This window comes from Rhinolophus hipposideros (genome assembly GCF_964194185.1).
Source record: "Rhinolophus hipposideros genome assembly, chromosome: 7".
Lineage (NCBI taxonomy): Eukaryota > Metazoa > Chordata > Mammalia > Chiroptera > Rhinolophidae > Rhinolophus > Rhinolophus hipposideros.
Genome location: NC_138053.1, coordinates 40,843,799 through 40,864,646, shown reverse-complemented (window position 1 = coordinate 40,864,646; position 20,848 = coordinate 40,843,799). Strand labels below are relative to the sequence as shown.

The 20,848-nt window shown below is 37.2% G+C and overlaps 1 protein-coding gene across 1 annotated transcript in view; it reads left to right on the top strand.

Annotated features, from left to right (window-relative positions):
- ADGRV1 (adhesion G protein-coupled receptor V1) overlaps window positions 1-20,848 on the top strand; it is a 503,044-nt gene that overhangs the window by 393,867 nt on the left and 88,329 nt on the right. Inside the window, exon 87 of the mRNA XM_081054450.1 lies at window positions 16,799-16,956. Coding sequence (XP_080910576.1) covers window positions 16,799-16,956 — 158 coding nt within the window. The remainder of the gene's footprint in view (window positions 1-16,798; window positions 16,957-20,848) is intronic.

The following is a 20,848-nucleotide window of genomic DNA, read 5'->3' as shown; positions in this document are numbered from 1 at the left end:
TACTCAGTATACAAAATGAGTGTGATTCTCAAAATTCATCTGTTTGCTTATGGATATCTCAGGCCTGCTCTCTATTTCAGTGCATTGTTTGATGATCTAGGATGTTTCCTCCTTTCTTTTGGAGAAATTATGGAGTCTAGGCTGAGTGGACTTTTCACACTTAGGAGCACAGCAAAGTAAGCACTTTTTTAAGTCTTATTTTTATACTTATCTTATGGTGGTCCACTTAGAATGAGGTAACCCATTTGGAATAAATAAATAAGCAAGTAAATGCATGCAAACCGCACTAAATGGCCACACATGGACACTTGTTGCCCTATGTATTAATTCATCCTGGTAAAAGAGATGTTGTTAAGGGATAATCAGATGAAATGGATTCTAATGAGATAGGGGGAAAAATCAAGCAAATTTAGAGTTTGAATCACCAGTGTCTTTTGTTTATTTTTGAAAGAAGACTGCTTTGGGCAAAATAAATAAGCTTGATGTAAGTGAGAAAAATAATGCAGTTCATGAGGTCTAGAAATACCTCATAAAAATCTACAAGCTTATCAGATACCCAGTATCACTGTTTGGCTGAAATGAGTCATGTGCTAACCTGCTAGGGAGAATTCCATATATCCTCATCCAGATCCTGCTGGTAAAGAATTAGAAAACTAATTAATCATACTTATTTGGATACGTATGGGGACAACGAGGATCGTTATGTTTTAGAAGTAAAGTGATAAGATTTTGTTTCCCAGTTGGGTGAGGTGTACATTGGTGATATCCTGCCATTTCAAGACTAGCATTAATTTTGAGGGGAGAATAGCAGGTTGATAGTAACACTGGAATATGAATATGTTTTCCTGTCGTTCTGAAAGAGATGTCTGTGGACCAGTTTACTGATTTGGTCATACAAAGTCCAATATCTGTTTTGCTTCTTAGTGGGGGACTTATACCTCTCTGCCCCCTCCCATAAAATGAGCAATTCCCAGCACTGCATAGTGATCTTATTTTATCTTCTGTCATGGCCTTGTTACCATCAGATGTAGTGTTTGTTTGTTTATATTTTTTTTCATATTTTATGTTTCTCAGGTATTTATGTCAGATCCCAGCTATAGTCTAAGAGAAAGTGTTGGGGTTTTTTGTTTGTTTGTTTGTTTTTTAATTTCTTTCTAACAACTTAGTTCAAGACCAGCTTCGATTACATAAGGGGGATCAAATATATGGTGATGGAAGGAGAACTGACTCTGGGTGGTGAACACACAATGGGATTTATAGATGATATAATACAGAATTGTACACCTGAAATCTATGTAAATTTACTAACAATTGTCACCCCAATAAATTTAATTAATTAAAAAAAAAAGAGTTAAGGAAAAGCAGCATCCACTAGGATGTAAGCTCCAGGGAGGCATGGACTTTTTGTTGTGGTTATTGTTCACTGCTGTACCCCTGGAGCCTTAAATAGTCTCAAGAACTTAATGGGTGCTCAATAAACGTTCATTAAATGAAAGAATGGAGATAATGCTTTCTTTACATATTTGTAGAGAGGATTAAGATTGCGTGCAAAAATCTCTAACTCAACACCTACTGAAGGATATGGAATCTCAAAACCCTGAAATGGCTCAGATGGCACCCAGAAGTGTCAAACCTGACTTTAAATATGTGAACATCAACCCATAAACTGTGAGATACTGATTCAGTGCATGTTCTAAATGTGTTTGACTTCTGAAAATTATATTCAGCATCCTGGTTTTTATAATGAGTGAATTTTTAACAGTGATGAAAACCTCTTTATGATTTCATTAGCAATTGGCCTTACATTTGGCTTATGAAAGCTTCTTTCATATATAGGATGGAAGAATATCCTAAACATTTTATCTCACCATAGACTGCACATTACTAGTGACTTTATTTGACCAGTATCTCAGCACTGTTTATTTGATATTGATTACACCTAAACTATAGAATGAAATGTCTGGCTTGGCTTTGCTTTTTTTTTTTTTTTTTTATATAATATCAAGGATGGCCTGAGACAGTGCTGTACTTAGAATTCTAAGCAATTGCAGATGTTAACATCAAGGTCTCTGTAGTGAGTTTTTATAAGGATTAAAGAAAGAAGTTATAAAGAACAAGACACCTGATTTTAGCGTGTGTGATAGCCTAATGGCCTCTATCTTTTCTTGAACCTCTCTTTTCAAAAAGATGCATCTTAGAATCTGACTGTCCAAAATTGCATTGTAGTAGCATTCAATGGATGGGTTGTAGTGTTTTGTGCTCTGTTTTTGTTAATAGCATTAAAATACAGGAGATGCTCTGACGTATTTTTTCCACCTACTAATGGCTGTGCTGCGATTGGGCTATCAGGAGAGTCTAGCTCTCAGACCTAACGTTTTAAATATCTTGTGTCTTGGTAAAGTCATCTATGTCGGAACCCACTTATAGTTTGGGAAGAATTTTAATTTAGCAATAAAGGACATATTCACATTGAAAAGATAGGGGGAAAGCAGCATGGAAGTCCTCTTCTCCCTCTAGAAATACTGGTTTTCCAATGCTCTTCGGTTTGCTACTTTTATCCAGTATTAGTGCTGTCTTCAGTTGTTACGTTTCAATTTACTTAAGGCTAATACAGGAAAGGATAATTTTTTTGAAGGATGGTGAATTATTTTACCTCTACTCCACTTTCCAAGCCCCGTCCACTCAGCTTTGATCTTATGGGTCATATCTGGTCATTTTCATTGAGGGTCCAGAGAAGAGAGCATTGGTTCAGTAACTGCTTCCTTCCTGATGCAGCTGTGATTTCTGGATTGTCTGCAGTTCTTTTGAAATTCTTATATGGCAGCTCTCTTGAGCTTTCTCCATAATTATCTTTCACACAGACAGTGTTGGGGAAGGGGGGTGTTGTGAAATAATGTGTCCCCCTTTCTCTCTGGGCCTTTTTTCTAAAATTAGTAAAATACACAATTCACATATCATTGGACCAATCAAGCCTGTGTTGTAATTCTGTGTGGCTATTAATTCTTATCCCTACCCCCCTGAATCAGAGCATGTACACAATTCCTTGTCCTTGAAAGTTTTATAACCCCAGAGGAAGAACAAAAATTAATCATAATTATGTTACCTTCCTGAAAATCCCAAGCCATGCTTCCCCTTTTAAGAACACAGATGATTCCTGAACCAACAGGAAACAAAGCTGAGAAATTTTTGAGCCTTGCCTTTTCTTTGCCATTGTATGAGAGAGGGAGTATGGCTCTCTAAGACAGTCCAAATCAGGTCACGTAAGTAACAACAAATGTCCTTCTGGATCCTCATCTGATTTCTTTATCGGCAAAAATGATTTTACCATCCAACTCCCCGACACGATAACTCACTCCTTCCTTTGAGCTCCCACCGAGCTCCAAGTGATTGTGCTATCACACTTAACACATTGCGTTAAGATTTGGTGTGAGTCTTTCTCCACACTAGACTCTGACATTCTCCAGGTTAGGAAGTATATCCTATTCGTCATGTATCCCCAGGGCATAGCAAATAGCGTTCACATTGTTGCTTGATAAATGCATGTTAAATGAATGAACAGTGGTCATGTGAAAGTCAGTACTGAGTTTTCCATGAATATAAGATCAAGAACATGGTCCATTACATGACACAGTAACCATGCTGCTCTCGTATTGGAAAGAGTTGTACTGCTCATGAACTACTATGAGAGTGATATGTGTGCCTTGTCGATGAAAGAATGTCCAGCCTATAGAAAGTTGTGTAAGAGTTTATTGGAGACAAAATTTTGAGGGTATGCTTGGAAGCAAAATCTGAACAGATTGAGAAGATGCTCCCGAGAATGGCAGTTTTGTATTTCCTTTTATGCATTTAGAAATAAATGAGAAAAGGAAGGTATATGAAATCCATTAGTGGTAGATTAAGGAGTTGGGAGAAAGCAAAGTGGGGAAATCTCTAGGATGAGCTGAAAAGCAAAATAGAGGAACACATGCTTCTTTTGCATTGGTGATTACAGGGCATAGAGATGGTTTGCAAGCAACAAAATACTAATGAGGTCTTCTGTGGTCTCATGCTCTGGTGGTCATGTGCTCTTATGCTTACAGTTGTGCCTTTGAGGGGTCTAGAAAAGAAAATTACTCTGACATTTCCAAGGTATGTTATCCTAAATGAATAAGAACAATGGACAGAGCTCACTTAAGGTAAAGACCTCTGCTCAGGAAGCTAAAGGCCTGGGATGTGACAACCCGCCATGACCTGCCCAGTTAATTTATGATCAGACCATCCCATGTGCTTGTCAGGCCTGACATATGGCCTCCCTGAGCTTGCCAAGTTTATCACATAGCCCCCTTTTCATTCACTGTATGTGTAATTCTAAAACACTTGCTAGAGAAAGAAATCTAGGGTGCATGTATAGCCCATTTTCAGTAAATAGTATTTTGGTACCCCACACATGGTTTAGTCTTAGTTTATTTTTAATTTATTTTATCTTATGTAGTGTATATGTCTCTATAAGCTACTTAAAATCCCTTTGGGGACATCAGTTAAAGTTTACTATTTTATAGAAATAATAAGGAAGCATTTCCTTTTTGCTGAAGAAGAAAGGGGAAGAAACCGCCATGAGGAAGCTATTACTGTTACTTAGATACTAAAGTAATATGATAGGAAACTTTACCAAAGTTGCCTCAACTGCGAAACAAAGTGTATTCAGAATTCCAAGTACAGAATATAGCTGTGAAAATAACAGCTTAGTCGTCATAGAGGAAGCCACTGAGATAGTTTTGTGCTCTCTTACCCTTCAATACAGCAACCTCAGGGAGAAACACATTCCTGAGTAGTTTAGAAATCTGCATCCCAACATAAAGATTTGATCAGACCACACATTTCTGTGATTTTACATCTAAGACTCAGTATAGATAATTTTGCGTCACCTTGGCAGAACCAAATGGAGATTTAAATACACATATTTAAATAATTGTATGTCTTTCTTGCTTTCAAATGACTGGACATTGACCCAGAGTCTTCATATTTAAGTCACTGCTATGGGTATTCAAGGAAATGCTTGCTCTTCTGAGAAATGGTGTTAGACACTTGATTAGAGGGATAACGACTTTGTGGATTAGGAGGCTGTTGCAAAAATAATCAGTGATGGTAACCACATATTTGAGTATCCTATTAAATGGAATATGAACACAGATAGATGCCATATAATTTCTATACCTGTGTAAGCATGACGGTGTCTCAGCAAATTAAACCAATTCATATGCTAAAGTGAATGACAATGACTATCCTTTATTGAGTCCTTACCACATTCTAGGAACTGTGCTTAGTACTTTAATCAAATTAATTTCATTTAATTCTCATAACACATTTGTGAAAAGAAAAGATTTTATTCATATTTTGTATGCGAGGATACGGAGGGTCAGAGAGGTCATTTCAGTCACCCATAATCACACAGCTACTAAATAGCAGTGCCAGGGTTCAAAGCCCGGCCTGTCTGATTGAGAGTCCACATCTGTAAGCACTTCCCGTTCTCACTCTCTGTTTTCTGAAATCATCTTATTCTTTCTGTCTTCAATTCTGTGTGTCCTAGACAGTAGTGTGTTGTGATGCATTTCCACCCATAATCAAACCCAGTTAGATTAGTTTCTGTTCTTGGTGATGGCAGGCAGCAGCCTCCTTAAGCAAGTGGTTGATTTAGAGGAAATGATTTCTCCTCAGTCCTCTCCACACACCTGAGCAATAGGCCTCCAAATGAGTTATGAAGAACAGCACTGACATTTGGTAAGATTTTGCTATTTAAAAATACATGATACCGTCTTTCCCCAGAAATGAGACCTAGCCAGACAATCAGTTCTAATTCACCTTTTGGAGCAAAGATTAATGTAAGACCCGGTCTTATTTTACTATAAAACCAGGTATAATATAATATAATATAATATAATATAATATAATATAATATAATATAATATAACATAACATAATATAATACAATATAATATATAATATAATTATAATGTAATACCCGGTCTTATTTTACTATAATATAATACCAGGTCTTACATTAATTTTTGTTCCAAAAGATGCATTAGAGCTGATTGTCCAGCTAGGTCTTATTTTGGGGGAAACACGATATCTTCCCAGATGGCATGAATATCATACTTTTGAATTTTCACCATTCAAAAATTGTTTCAAAAATTATTTTCATTTTATGGCACACCAAACTTTTATTTGAAGGAAGGAAGGAAGGAGGGAGGGAGGGAGGGAGGGAGGGAGGGAAGGAAGAAAGAAAAGGGAAAAAAGAAAACTAGTGTACCATAATAAAGGGAAATTTTTGAAGACATTAGCCCAGCTCTACAATTAAGAATTTTGCAATTAAGAACCTCAGTGAAAAATCTTTACTGCATATTAGATAACGGTATTTTTTTAATGAGAAAAAATTTAGAAAGTTCATGAAGAAAATAGTCTTAAATTTTTAAAGGCATTTTTTTCACACATTTGTGATTGTGCTCAGAAGTTAATATTACTCTGCCATTCTCATTTCATTTCACTGCCCTGAAATCCTGTTGTTGAAACTACAGGGCTTGAAAATAACAGGAACATCCTGTTGTCAAAAATAAATTCCTTATGATAAAGTGCTGATTCAACAGAAGCCAAATTTTTTTCAGAGAAGGGAAGGGACCTCAGTGGGAGGGGTGCTTATGAATGACAGAATGCCATTTTGGATTCATTGGCCTTTCCTGATATCCTTCTTATATCTCAAAATGAATGAAATTTATTCTTTTGTATTAATTTTTATATTTTGTAAACATTTTAATATGTGATGTCACTAAATTGTTTCGTGGAGGATTAAATGTTGTCTAAGCTTCTTGGGTGATTACTGTCGCGTATTCAGGAATATGCATGTTTAATGTTTCATTCATGATTTGTTCAGTAGTCCTCTGGCCCCTGGGGATTCATGTACAAAAGAACACAAAACACTGAGGACTTGCTAAAAAGACAATTTCTTAGATTCTAGCAGAATATGGCCCCTGAAAAGATTCTACGTTATTTCTCTGTTGAATCCTGAGGTATGCTTCAGCACTTCACGTAGAGGACTGACCTAGGAGTTTAGACAGCCGGGTTCTGCGTGAACCTTGGCTCTTGGTTTCTTCACCCATAAAGCTAAAGGCAGGATGAAATGACTTCTGTCCCTTCTAGTTCTAAGATTCTATGAACAAAAAATATTTTAATGAAAGGAGGGGGTACCATTACCTTTCTGATCGGCGGCTCAGGTTGATGGGGATATTACAATACCTTGCTTTCTAGCAGTCAGCACTGGGGATCCTTCAGCAGTCATTCCTTCCAGAATGCAGGTTTCCAAGAGGATGAAAACACTCCCTGTTCTAGAAAGCCATCAGCTAATTGATATTTTCCCTCCATTTGCCCTCTCCTTGATGATTTTGGGGGTAGGAGGAGAAGGGAGGGGGACAAGAGTATGGCAGGGAAGAAACTGTCACTTCAAATCACTAAAGAAGCCTCTGAACCAACAGCTCCATATACTCCTTCTGACACTTCTGAGCCTGTGGTGGCACCCCCATGTTATGTTGGGCTTCTTGAATATTACCTATCTCTTTTTGAGTGGCTCATAATTACCTTCACTTTTCAAATTGGAACCAAGTTTCAGCAACTGGTTTTGTAGAAACGCATGTGAGTCATGGGGAAGCAGAGCAAAGGGAAAGTTTTCCACCTTCCCCTCATGCAGAGCAGCTGTACACACAGGCAGATCACCTTGTTTGCATGGTTGAATCACATTAAACATCTGCTGGTTGGTAAGGAATTCAAGAAATAAAAAGCTGGTACTCAACCCACCTCTTTCAAGGTCTTCCCTGCCTACCCCAGCTGATAGATTTTTCTTTTATTGAACTCATACTGTTCAGCATTTTCCCTTCTTCTTCTTCTTTTTTTTTTTTTTAAACACAGGTTAAGTCTTGTATATACATAAGAGGATTTAGGGCTTATAGGTGATAATAATAATCACAGCTATGTTTTATTGAGTGCCTACAGCATGCCAGGCTCTGATCCAAGAGCTTTTAGATGTGTTGACTCATTCAGTTCTCACTGCACTCTTATGATGTAGATGCTGTTCTCTCCATTTCATTTTTTAGGAAACAGATGTATGGAGAAGTTCAATACTGGCCCAAGTCACAGAATTAATATGAGGTATACCTGGTATTAACACGAATAGTCTGATTCCAGAGCTTCATCCTAGCAGTATAACTCTTTTTCTGTAGGCAATATTATTTTAATCTAACAGGAGGCTTTTCTACCCATTCTCCCCCACGTAATAGCAACATCATTTTCTTTTGAGAATTTTCTTTACATAAGTCATAAAGGAAATCACTTTATAAATCTATTTGCTGTCTAGTTTAGAACTGTCCAACTTGGGACTTTTAAATGTTGCTTCCACAATATTCATGTGTGATCATTCCTTAAGATTGCAAAACTTCAAGGAAAATGAATTGTGTCATTTCCCCATCAAAACTGGGGATTCCCCGTAGAGTGGATAGAATTTCGGTCTCCATATCTTTTACTCAGTTTTACTTTCCTTTTCTGAAAATCCATGGCTTCTATTTCATTTTCCCCAGGTATTTTGGCCCACATACCTTAACTTTTTAAACATTGGTTAGATATCCCTCACATGTTGACAGTGTAGTATAATAACAGGGATTTTATAATGTTCTCCAATTGCTACATTATATTTTTCTTGCTCCAAGATCCTCCAGGGAAGGAGTTCACCTACGATGAACGTGTAAAGGGTATTTAAATACCTGAAAACACATCTTTGATGTGCTAACCCATTGCTCAGGGAAGATCAACATCCTGAAATATTTCTTCCATTAACAATTCGGTGTATCAGGATTGAGATGGGCTTAGCAACAAAGCTGAGACATAATTATGTTATCTACAATTTGAGACGCTGACCTTAAAATCAGTGACATATAACCTCATCTACTCTCATTATCCTTGTCTCAATAATAAAAAATTAACCCTATTCTTTACAAGATTTTAAGATTAAAATTTTACTAATGGGATAAGGAAATGTGTAATGCATTTTAAACAGTATGACTAACTAATTAACAATCTCTTAATGATTTTAAGTCATCATGTAGGGACATCAGTTATTACAGTTATTACATCATTTAGGGACATCAGTTATTATAATATTCCATCAGTTATTACTGGAAATGTTAATGCGAGTGTAGATGATACAAGATGTAGGTATGACTGAGCATTCACTCCTGCAGAGAATGCTTTGAAGTGTTTTCTTGGAGCATTTGCAACTTTCACATAAAACTGGAGGAATCTGTGGGTCTCATCTCTAGGACAATGTAATGTGGCTACTGTGTAGTAAACAGTGGTTGATAATTGTAAGTTGAATTATCCTTCTACCAAGTGTGATTTTTGCTCCTTCCAGAAATCACCATTGCTGTCAGGACTTTTTGCCATTTGAAATGTCTACATCCTTGATAGAATCACCACAGTGACACTCTTGTCAGCACAGACCTACACTTTCATAGGTTATGAAAAACATGAAGCATATATAAGTATATCGTAAGAGTATTTGGGGACAAAGCCCTTCAAAGCCTACAAAATTCATCAGGAAAAGGATGTAACATTTATGCTAACATGACACATGGCCCCCGCTTTCATCTAAGCTATTCCAAATGCTTTGAATTTATTAAAATAAACTCAGATTGAAATCACAAAAAATAAAAATTGCATCTACAAAATTAACCTGAGATCAGAAAGTACTGCATCCTGCCTGTGTGATACAGGGTTAGCCTCACCTGAAGCTGCTTTTCTGCTAATGTTCATACTCTGAATATCACTCTCCACGATGAAATCATGAAGTCAGATGCAGGTGGAAAGGAGGTGCAAAAAGACAGAATTTTTGGACATTGGTCTTATATTTTTGTGCCCACCTCTGTAAATCTATTTTTTATAAAATTATAAAACCCTATAATTTTACTATCTTCAGATCCAAGAAGATGGCATAATTCTTCAGAAAAAAACTTATAGCCAATCACTCAGAGTCTTGGTGAGCAAGAGATAAGATCAGGGCACCTTTGAGTGCTCTAGAACAATGACATTTTCTAGTACCAAACAATTTTGTTTTATGAGAACATAGAGCATTAGTGTATGCAAAAAATACCAAGACAGTTTGACCTTATTCTGATTAAATTCTGAAGGTACTTGATTCACTGGAATCTATCTGGAGCGAAGTTGGTAGACTGATTTCAATAGTATCAAGTTGTTCATGGAGCAGTTTGCTCAGACTTGAGTGTCTTTGACAAAATAAAAAAACAAAATGTCATTTGGAGTATCATGATTTTCAGACTTTTTTTTATCAACTATCTCTAACATGTTAGTAGTATGAGTTCATTGTTCATCTTTGGAAATTATGTGTAGCTATATTTCACCTTTTTAATGAGCCAGGGATATAGACAACTGTCTCATTCATCAAGAGTTAATCGTATACAACACAGTACTGTATTTTAGTGTCTATTGTCTATCTAACTACTTTAAAATTTTAGACAGCTTGATATTTAATGATTTAAAATATCTGTTCTTTTTGAAGTAGGTGAAACAGTATTGCTCTGATATGTTCACATTTTTCTTTGCTCCATCTTTTTGAGTAATACCATTTCCCTGAAAATAAAACCTACCCTGAAAATCAGCTCTAATGCATCTTTTGGAGCAAAAATTAACATAAGACCTGGTATTATACTATATTATATTATATTATATTAATTATATTATATTATATTATATTATATTATATTATATTATATGACTCGGTCTTATTTTACTATAAGACCAGGTCTTATATTAATTTTTGCTCCAAAAGACACATTAGATAGAGCTGATTGTCTGGCTAGGTCTTATTTTTGGGGAAACACAGTATAAGCATATGGACACATTTTAAGTACAAAAAGGTACGACCGATTCTTATTTTTCTGGTCTTTTGGCTTCTTCTGAGGCAGTCAGGAATGCATAGAGTTAGATATCAGTGCTAACCAGGGTGTAGAGTGAGCTCTAACACTGGTAGACGTGATAGTGATATTCTGCATCTTCAAAAGCAACATTGCTTTACAGACCAGTTGTGTGGTCATTTCCTCTTTAACACTCATTCACTAGCCCTGTTTGAACTATGGCCATTATAGTTGCATGAAAAACCCACTAAAGCTACTTCAAGTAAAGGGGGTGGAGTTATAGAAGTATGTGTACCCCACAGGCACTCCCACAGACATTCAAAATCTGGAAACAAGGTACCATTGGACGGCAGAGGACTTGAATTAGAATGCTGAAAACAAGGTCACACGCTTCATCTCTCAGGGACCACAGAGTCCCTGCTTGTTGTGAGCATCCGAATGCCTCCCAACCCTCCCCTTTTACTCCACTTTTTCTGTCCATTTCTTCTGTATATTCACTGTGTGTTTACTCCATATTGGCTGTCTACCCTGAATTTACATTGGCTCTAGTGCCCACCACTAACTGGCAAATATCCGTGGCAGATTCTCAAGAGCAAAAAATCTGTTTAGCTCAGCCAAGCTTTTAGAGCAGAGGCACCAAGTTAAAAGTCACAGGCCAGCCAGAAAAACAGTTGTCTTTGGGTCAGGTACCTGTCTCAGAACTAGTTGTCAGGGACTAGGATGATCTGTGGCTGGGGTCTGGAGATAGAGAGATGCATGGTTCCTGGGCTCCTGTTTTTCAGAAATCTTGAGCAGTGTAGGCAATTGCAGAGCATGTCTATTGCACTCACACTCACCAAAACCTTCTTCCTTCATGGGTTGTTTACATGCAGCAGGACTGAATATTCCCCTCCCAGCCACACCCAGCCCAGCCCAGCCCAGCACTGCCCTCTCCTTTCATGCCACCAGTCTATAGATCTGTGATCAGACTGCTCAGGTTGCTAATCCCAGCCTTCTAAATACTATAGGTCTCTGCTTCTCTATCCCGTTTGCTTCCTGCTGCTCTTCTTTCTCTTTGGTTCTTCAGGCTGCTGTGATCACCACGTGCTATGAAATCTCTGGATCTGATTCTCCTTGGGGGTACATGGTCCCTTGGTTTCACTGCCAAAGAAGCAAAGCTTAGTTAATTACATTACGCTACATCATGTGCGGCAAGTGTGCTCAGAGTGCTTCTCAAACTTTCAACGTGCATATGAAACAACTGGGGATCTTTTCAAAATGCAGTTTCAGAAACTCTGTCATGGGGTGTCAGATTCTGCATTTTTAGCAGGCTCCCAGGTAGTGCTGATGATGTTGTTGGGAGAAAAACACTTTGAGCAGGAGACTGGATTCCGACGTGTTGTGCATTTATTGTAAAAATAATCAGCTTGATGGGAGGGACCATGCCGTATGAATTTTTATATACCCTTCCATGTCCAGCACCATACCTGGTACATGATCGATACTCAAATGTTGCTTGGAATTTGATTGAACTGAGCACACCTGAAATACAGGATTTAATGCACCTACTTTTTTTTTTTTTTTTTCAAGTAAGTGGTTTCCAAAGAATGCTAAAAATCAGTTGAATCAATAAATATTTTTTAAGGCTCTGATTTATGCAAAGCACTAGGAGACATGTAAAAAAAAAAATACAGTTCCTGTCCTCCAGGGGAACACTGGCATGTTTACCACTAATTCTAATGTGTCTTTACTAGACTTGTGGAAATAATTTTCGAAGTGTAGATGTAGCAATGAAAGCAAAGGAGCCCGTTTATGCTACTAGCAATTCGACCTTATGTGATTTAGGTGTCATTTTTCCATGTGTGTGATGAGGCTAATGGGATTGTTGTGATGTTTATGCATGATAACGCATGTAAGGATTGCGTTTCATGCCTAGCACACAGTAAATGAGCCCTGCTAGTGTTATTCACAGTGGTGGTGGTAGTAGATATAATAGTAATATTTACGGTGGTCTTTATTATCCAGCTGATTCCTTGTTCCTGCTTTTCCTCTCTAATCCCATTTATTATCCTAAGGTTCAACTTCACTTTACCTGCAATTTAATCTTAACATTGTCCTTGTTTACAGTTCCAGCTTAAAAGAAAACGCAGTTTAGAATTCAGTTGATTTCCCTTGGTATGAACACTGTTGTATGCACTACAACAAAAGGATGGAAAGAAGAATATATTTTCCGGCCTGGCAGCTAGTTGAGCCCAAACTGTGATTTTTCTCTTCACCCTCGTGTCTTCATAAATTCATTTCTTTTCCATGTGAAGAAGACAAAATTGGGTGAAGCAACAAATGTAGCTTTTGATGTAGATGCCATCATTTAAGGAGAACTACCTGGGGAGGTTGACTCATGAATCTGTGAATCATAGCTATTATCATTATCTTATTGAGAAGTACTTAGTTATAAAGAAGACCTTGGAAACAAACATTGATTATTTTTTCATTACCTACGTCCTTTTTCATTACCTGTGTAACCCAGATGTCAGCTGCCTGGATTTCTTCAAGTCCTCCCATTTGCCAGGGTCATCAACCTCTTCTTTAAACTATAATTGTTATTATTTATTTTTAAAGATTTTATTGGGGAAGGGGAACAGGACTTTATTGGGGAACAGTGTGTACTTCCAGGACTTTTTCCCAAGTCAAGTTGTTGTCCTTTCAGTCTTAGTTGTGGAGGGCGCAGCTCAGCTCCAGGTCCAGTTGCCGTTGCTAGTTGCAGGGGGCTCAGTCCACCATCCCTTGTGGGAGTCGAATAGGCAACCTTGTGGTTGAAAGGACACGCTCCAATCAACTGAGCCATCCGGAAGCTCAGTGGCAGCTCAGCTCAAGGTGCCGTGTTCAATTTTAGTTGCAGGGGGTGCTGCCCACCATCCCTTGTGGGAGTCGAGGAATCGAACTAGCATCCTTGTGGTTGAGAGCCCACTGACCCATGGGGGAATCAAACCAGCAGCCTTCAGAGTTAGGAGCATGGAGCTCTAACCGCCTGAGCCACCAGGCTGGCCCCGAAACTATAATTTAAATGGACTCAAACCATGGTCTCACATATTAGGAGTTCCTAGCATCCCTCCCAATACTTTCAGAAGTTGTTAAGTGGAGCTTTCATATGTCCCTCCTGGACTTCTTTGCTTCTGAGCTCCTTACTCTGATTTCACACAGGAATAAAGAAACAGAAATACCCCATGCCACTGACATAAATTTTTTAAATCAAATTAGGTAATGCAAGTGAAAACATTTCAATAAGTATAAAATACTACCTAGGGGAGGTAATAATCTTACCAAATTAGAAAGTGTAAGGCATTGCAAATGCGCCAAGTTAGCCTTGGAAGAGGAAAAACTGAAGGCAATGAAACAGTATCTACTTGTTTCATCTGGCTAAAAATAGAGACAGGGATGAAGTCCTGGCAAGATTTTGAAATAAATTAGGATTGTCTGTGGGTTATAAAAGGAAAGAAAATTTACCCACGAATGTTTAAAAGGGAACAGCAAAAGTTAGGCATGTGATTGCACGAACCCCAAAGAGTATTCAGCACAAAGAGAGAAGGGTCACCAGAGTACTTTGAAGTTGGATGAGCTGGTAATTACAAGAAATACACTCTCCCCACCCTTTTTAAGAAAGTCAATCCACATGGCCTTTGTCTCATTTTGTGGTAACTGCCAGATCTGTCCTTGAAGCAATAGCTGCCACCACAATAATCAACTGCTCCTTGTGTGTGCATGGTATTCAGTCTGTTCATTTTTTATATTACATTCAGTTTTTCCAAAAATTTGTTCCCAGCTTTATTTCACAAACGATTCCTAATGTGATATTCATAGTTTCCTAACTCCCGCATCGTTTTCATGTGATCTAATCCTCAAACTACCTGGATATACTGTACGTCTTACTCAGTTGGACTGAAGGAGATTGTGGTTGATGAAGGTTCTTTCGTTTTGTTTTGTTTTTTTCCTTTTAAGGGTAGTTGTCTGACACCTTAATCCCTAGGAGAGGTAGTACACAAGGCAGATAGGTTTCCGTGGAGAGAACCTAGGAATGGAGTCACAGCTGGACAGAACTGGGCGAAGGGAGGAAAGGTTGTCATCTAAATCTAAAGCAAAGTTTTTAGGAAAGCTCTTCAAATCGAGAAGTGAGAACCAAATGTGCTCAGCCACTAGAAAGTAAAGATGTTGGAGAGTCACAGCTATATCCTCGCACTCCATATGAAATGTTTATTATTCCTAGAGCAGCTCACAATAGATTCAGTAATTATCCCCATTTTACATCCTGAAATTGAATTGTGATGACATTTTTCAAGGTATAAAAATAAAGCAGTGAAGCCTTTGTGAGTTTCTACATCAGTGTCTGTATTTGTCTAAGCACCTTTAGGGCAGTCTGTGGCAATGAATCCATAATTCCGATGAAAACAGTATGAAATCTTTTAAAGCCAATATACATAGAAATGAGTGGCCAACACGATTACTATTTTTAGTGCAGAAATATACTTCAGATCAAGGCCATTAATGTTTGCCTGTTTTATTTAATCATATGCCTTTTACCTGGAAGATACAGGTTTTATGGCAGACAGATGAGAGTAGAGGAAAGGATTCAGGCTTTCTCTGCTATTCAAATTAAATTCCAAAAGACAGGAAATTTGTCATTCTGACATCTCTTTGCAAATGCAGAATATGTGTTGAAAGATACATCTTGAAGTGTATCTTGTTTACAAGAGGAATACACTTAGTAGATCATGTTAATTAGAACTAATACCTGAGTAAGGTCTTTAATAATGTATCTCTTTAAATATAAAATCGAGCCACTGTTTTCCCTAGTTGTAAAAATGGATGTTTTTCTCATTACCTATATTTTGGTTTTGAGGTTTTCTTCTAAACAGATTTTATTTGTTTCCTTGAGTTTTCTTCAGAATCCATTATTTTTGACTATGTTATAATCTAGAGTTACAGATATTATGTATTAAAAATGGAGAAGTTGGGGGAAATATTTGAAAAGAGACACTCCCTACTATTAAGATATCTTGTAATTAAGAGTATTATAATCTTATAAATTGTAGGAGGTAAGTTTATGATAAGCATACCTCAAAAGCACAGTTTTAGATATTGAGAACTTATTAGTAGTTCTCCATTTTGAGATTTTTTTTGTGTGAAGGATTTTATGTAACGAACAAAAGGATTTAATGACCCATGGGTAAACATTTCCAGTTACATCTCTAAAACCTTTTCTTCTTGTACAATTTGTGTTACCAACATTAATAAATAATGTAAGTTTACCTTGGGCCTAAATAAACTATTCTAAATAAACTCTAGTAATAATAGATGAAACTGAGCAGCACAATTTCTAAGTGGAAAGTTGTCATTATGTGCAAGTGAATTAACGGCTGTTGGGGAAATGTATAGATTAGGAATGACAAAACTAGCATTCAGTCAAAAAACAAGATTGTGGAAATTAAAGAATTGAGCTGCAGGAATCCTCAAATTTGTCTTCAAACAATGCCTTCTTTCGTGCAGTCCCCAATGAGACCTCACTAGGCCAAGAAGATAGAGCCTGAAAGCAAGTGTGCATTTCTTAAATTTATTTGGCCAGAACCTCTTTTGATGTTTTCTGAGCATCTCAGGATATGCATGTTCCATGGATCCTATTTTGTAAAACAGTGGGTTCAGTTTCATCATGTAGCCTCTACTTAAACAAAGCTTCAATGTGGCAAACCAAAAATTTGCTTTTGCCAACATTTAGCTAGAAAGAGCTAGTATAAAGCAGTGATGTGATAATGCGGTCTGGATTTTGGAAATGTTTGGATTGAAGTTGTCTGAGTTATCTCTTCTCTTGTCTCTTTCAGGTGCTTCATCCCAAACATCTATGCAGCTCTGTTCACTGCGGCTCTTGTCCCTTTAATGTGCCTGGTGGTGGTATTTGTGGTCTTTATCCACGCCTACCAAGTGAAGCCACAGTGGAAAGCATATGACGATGTCTTCAGAGGAAGAACAAATGCTGCAGGTTAGAACGGATCCCTATTTGTACTTTAAAGATGGGAACATTTTAATGGTGGGAAAATGTCACTGAATATTTTTTTATCAAAAAAAACATAAAAGGAATGAAGTTAGACTCAACTTTGGCTCTGAGCCGTAAGTGAAGCTATCACTGTCCAGTTTCTTCTGCTTCTTGGTACTTCCTGACATCTCTCCTTTAGGGATCCATAGGTTTTGTTGTTGGTTCCAGTTTTGTCCTTAACTTAGTAATGCGCAAGTAAATGAGTCACAGCCCTTGGGAGCTGCTGCTCTAAGCGTCCTTCAACTTAAGCAATAACAACCAGTGCTCAACCTGTGAAACCTATTCCTTTCTTTCAGATTCTAAGAATTTGTCACAAACAAACTCCCGTAATGCTCGAGAGTGCTGTATTTTTGCATGTGGAATTCTGATTGTGCTGACAGATGTTTAAAAACATATGTGATCAGACAGCTTCATAAGTGGCTACACATGTCTAGTTATTTAAGAGCACAAGTCTTTCCAGCTCAAATTGGCTTTCACTGCAGCTCATTTTTTCCCTTTGAATCATATTTAGCACAGGTTTTTATGATCTGATTCTTTTCTGTTGTTGTTATTGTTAGATTAGAGTCTTTTAAAAAGTTTCTTAAGTAGGAGTAATAACCACACACCTACAGAAAATTCACTCTAAAATGGTGTGAATGACTGAGATATTAGGGAGAATCTTTTGAGCTGGGGGTGGGGGAATCCCTCTTGGGCCAATGAAGAAAAGGAATCTCTTCTTTTCTAAGCTTTGACAAATCTAAAGCCAAATGAATGAGAGGAATTCTTCACATCTTAAGTGCTTCTCAGAGTTTAAGCAAGATATCATATAGGAAATCCCTAGAATAGTGTCTAACGTATTCTTCGGGGCTTGATAGATAATGTCACTTACAGGATAATAAAATGAGGTACTCTAATGTAAGAAAAGACTTCCAGCTCCTGAACTGGATTAGAGAAGATGGGAAAAGATTGTCTCCATGGTGCAAAGAGAAGGGACTCTTTTATATTATTTTGAGGAGTCATCTATAAGATAGCTGTATCTAGCCACCTCTTCTATATTCTCTCTCATTTATTATACAATCATTATGTAGGCAGAAATATTGTTTAAAGTTATGATTAATATAAATTCTTCAATTAAAAAAATAATATTTAATGTGGAAATCCTACTTGTTTTATGGGACATAGAATTTTTCCAGAAGCTATGCTTTTATTTAATTTGGGATTAATTTTATTACAATGCATATTCTTAAGGGAAGAGTTGTTAGTTTCCCAAAGGACAAAATTTGTTTTGTTTTCTATATAATATAAAAGTGCCAGTGTTTGCATGTTTTCAATAGTAATAACATAAGGGCCTAGCACAATGAGTTAAGCCTTTTCATGCCTAAATCACTCCTATGCCTCTGAATATGATGCATCATGGATATAGTAAATAAACAATACCTTGATTATCTGAAAAACACAACCCTCAAGCATTAAACATAATTTTGAAAGTTCCAACACGCTTGCATCTCAATTAGGGAAACCTTTCTTGCAATGAAATATTAACGTAAATGTTGCTCTATTGTGGCTTTTCAAATACAAAGGAAAAAAATAACAATACTTGTGATATTTCTAATTACCCTATTCCCATGACAATTAAATCTAATATTTATCACCTCATACATGGACTCTTATAGTATCCTCCTGATTGGTCACTAGTTTGAGTCTTTTTCTTCTCCATATTATTTTCTCAGATGTCTATATTTCAAAAATGTAAAGTGGATCGCTTTACCCTCCAGCATCAGTGTCATTCAAGCTCTCTCTCATTGCCCAAAAGAAAAGACCCATCTTTTTAGCCTGCAATATAAGAGTCTCCACAGTCCAACCCTGAGCCATCTTTCCATCCCTAAGTTATTTACCGTTTATTCTGCATTCTGACTATGCCAGTGTATTTACTCTTTCCTAGAATTTCCTGATACTGTCACCTCTATTCATGTAAGGAACCCTCTACTTAGAACTCCTCATAACTAGTTGATAATATCCCATGTGTTTAGAAAGTGACGTGGGAAAAATGTGCATAAGAGAGAGGTGGAAATGGCTTATCATGCTCCCATAATCTTCATTAGTTCCCCATAGCTGTCCAACATAAATTCATAATCTAAGTAAAAATCATGTGCTAGGTAAACACAATTCCACTAGACCCATCTTCCAAGAAGATACTAATCACTCTATAGAAATTCTGGAAGCTCCCAAAATGCTACCTCTTCTGTGAAGCCTTTGGAATTGCCTCTTTACAGAACCACACCAATACTCATTTCCTCATTTATGCCTTTAAAGCACTTTGTCCCTACAGCCATTATAGTACTTCTTAGAATGGAGTGGCGACTTGTTTTGGTGTATGTGGCTGATTTCTTTCATAAATTATGAATTCTTTGAGGTCAAGGACCATTTATTATTTATCTCTGTATCATCAGGGTCTATAGAGTGTTCAGTGGATAGCAGGAGCGTAATTAATGTTTGTTGAATAAATTAATAAATGAATAATCATCAATGCACCATAAAATCTTATGGGAGTGAATACTTAAGCTAAATACAGCATAAGAAGAAGAGAAATCTGTTATATCATCAAAAGTAGAAATTAAAGGAGTTATTTCATTGATCTGTTTGTAGGTATCCCTTTGAAAGTTATTATTATTAAGGCTATTTTTCCTTGATTTCTATGATTTCCAAAACTACATGTTCAGCATTGACTTCCGACCAATCTTTTATATTTTATTTGCAACCTACTATAACTCACCTCCACTTAAATATGCTCCACTTACCTTGAATTCAGAATTTCTAGGGAAAAAAACACACAATACTTTCTAGTCTACTAAGTAGCATTTGATACCCTCTTTGAATCTTTCTGCTAAAATTCCATTGCATTGACCTGAAGAATATCTGGTGAAGACAATACTGTAAATTAATGTTTTGCCCACTACTGTGCTCCAGATACATAGCAGTTAAAGACAAACCATAACAAGAGAAAATTTAAAAGAAGATGAACATCTCTGTGTATCAGAAATAGAGCAGGAACACAAAGTGTAAGCTGGGCTGAAGCCATGAACCTGCTGTTTCCTGGGTCCACAAGCAGGTGGATGCAGGAGTATCTCAAGTGCCGTGGTGGTGAATTGGGAGCTAAAAAGATCCCACTCAGGGCAGGTAGACTGGGGCAATAGCATTTACATGAAAGGAGCCTACAAAAGAGCTGTCATGGTAGCTTGGGCTTCGGGTGATATAAATCTTGGAGCCCAAGGAGAAAGCAGGCAAAGCATCTCATTGCATACCTGGGCCAAGCTCTCCACAGTTCTCATGCTGTATCTGTCTTATCCATATGTTACCAGGGGGCCAAGAGGCCCAAGACATCATAATTCTCTTTGGATAGCAGGGATGAGTGGTGGCAACCACAAAACCATTAGGAAAAAGTAGCCAGCCAGACAGACAGACAGACAGAGTCAGAGAGAACGAGCAAAGAAACAAATGCTTTCTACTCAAGATTAGCTGCAATATAAAAGTCCCAAACATTGAAGGGGAAACTAACAAAGACAGCCCTTAAAATCAGCAATCAAAAGGATAAGTTTAATCTAGAAATTTTTTTTTAAATAAGTAGAATAAATTATAAGTAGTTTGTTTTTGTTTTTTAATTTATTTTTTTAAATAATTGTTTTATTTTAAATTTACAGTTGACGTACAATATTATATTAGTTTCAGGTGTACCACATAGTGGTTAGACAGTTATATAACTTATGAAGTTATTGTCCAGCTGGCAACCATCAAAATGTTCTTCGTGAACAACTGATGGTTGCCAGAGGGGAGAAGGATTGGGGAGCTGGGTGAAAAGGTG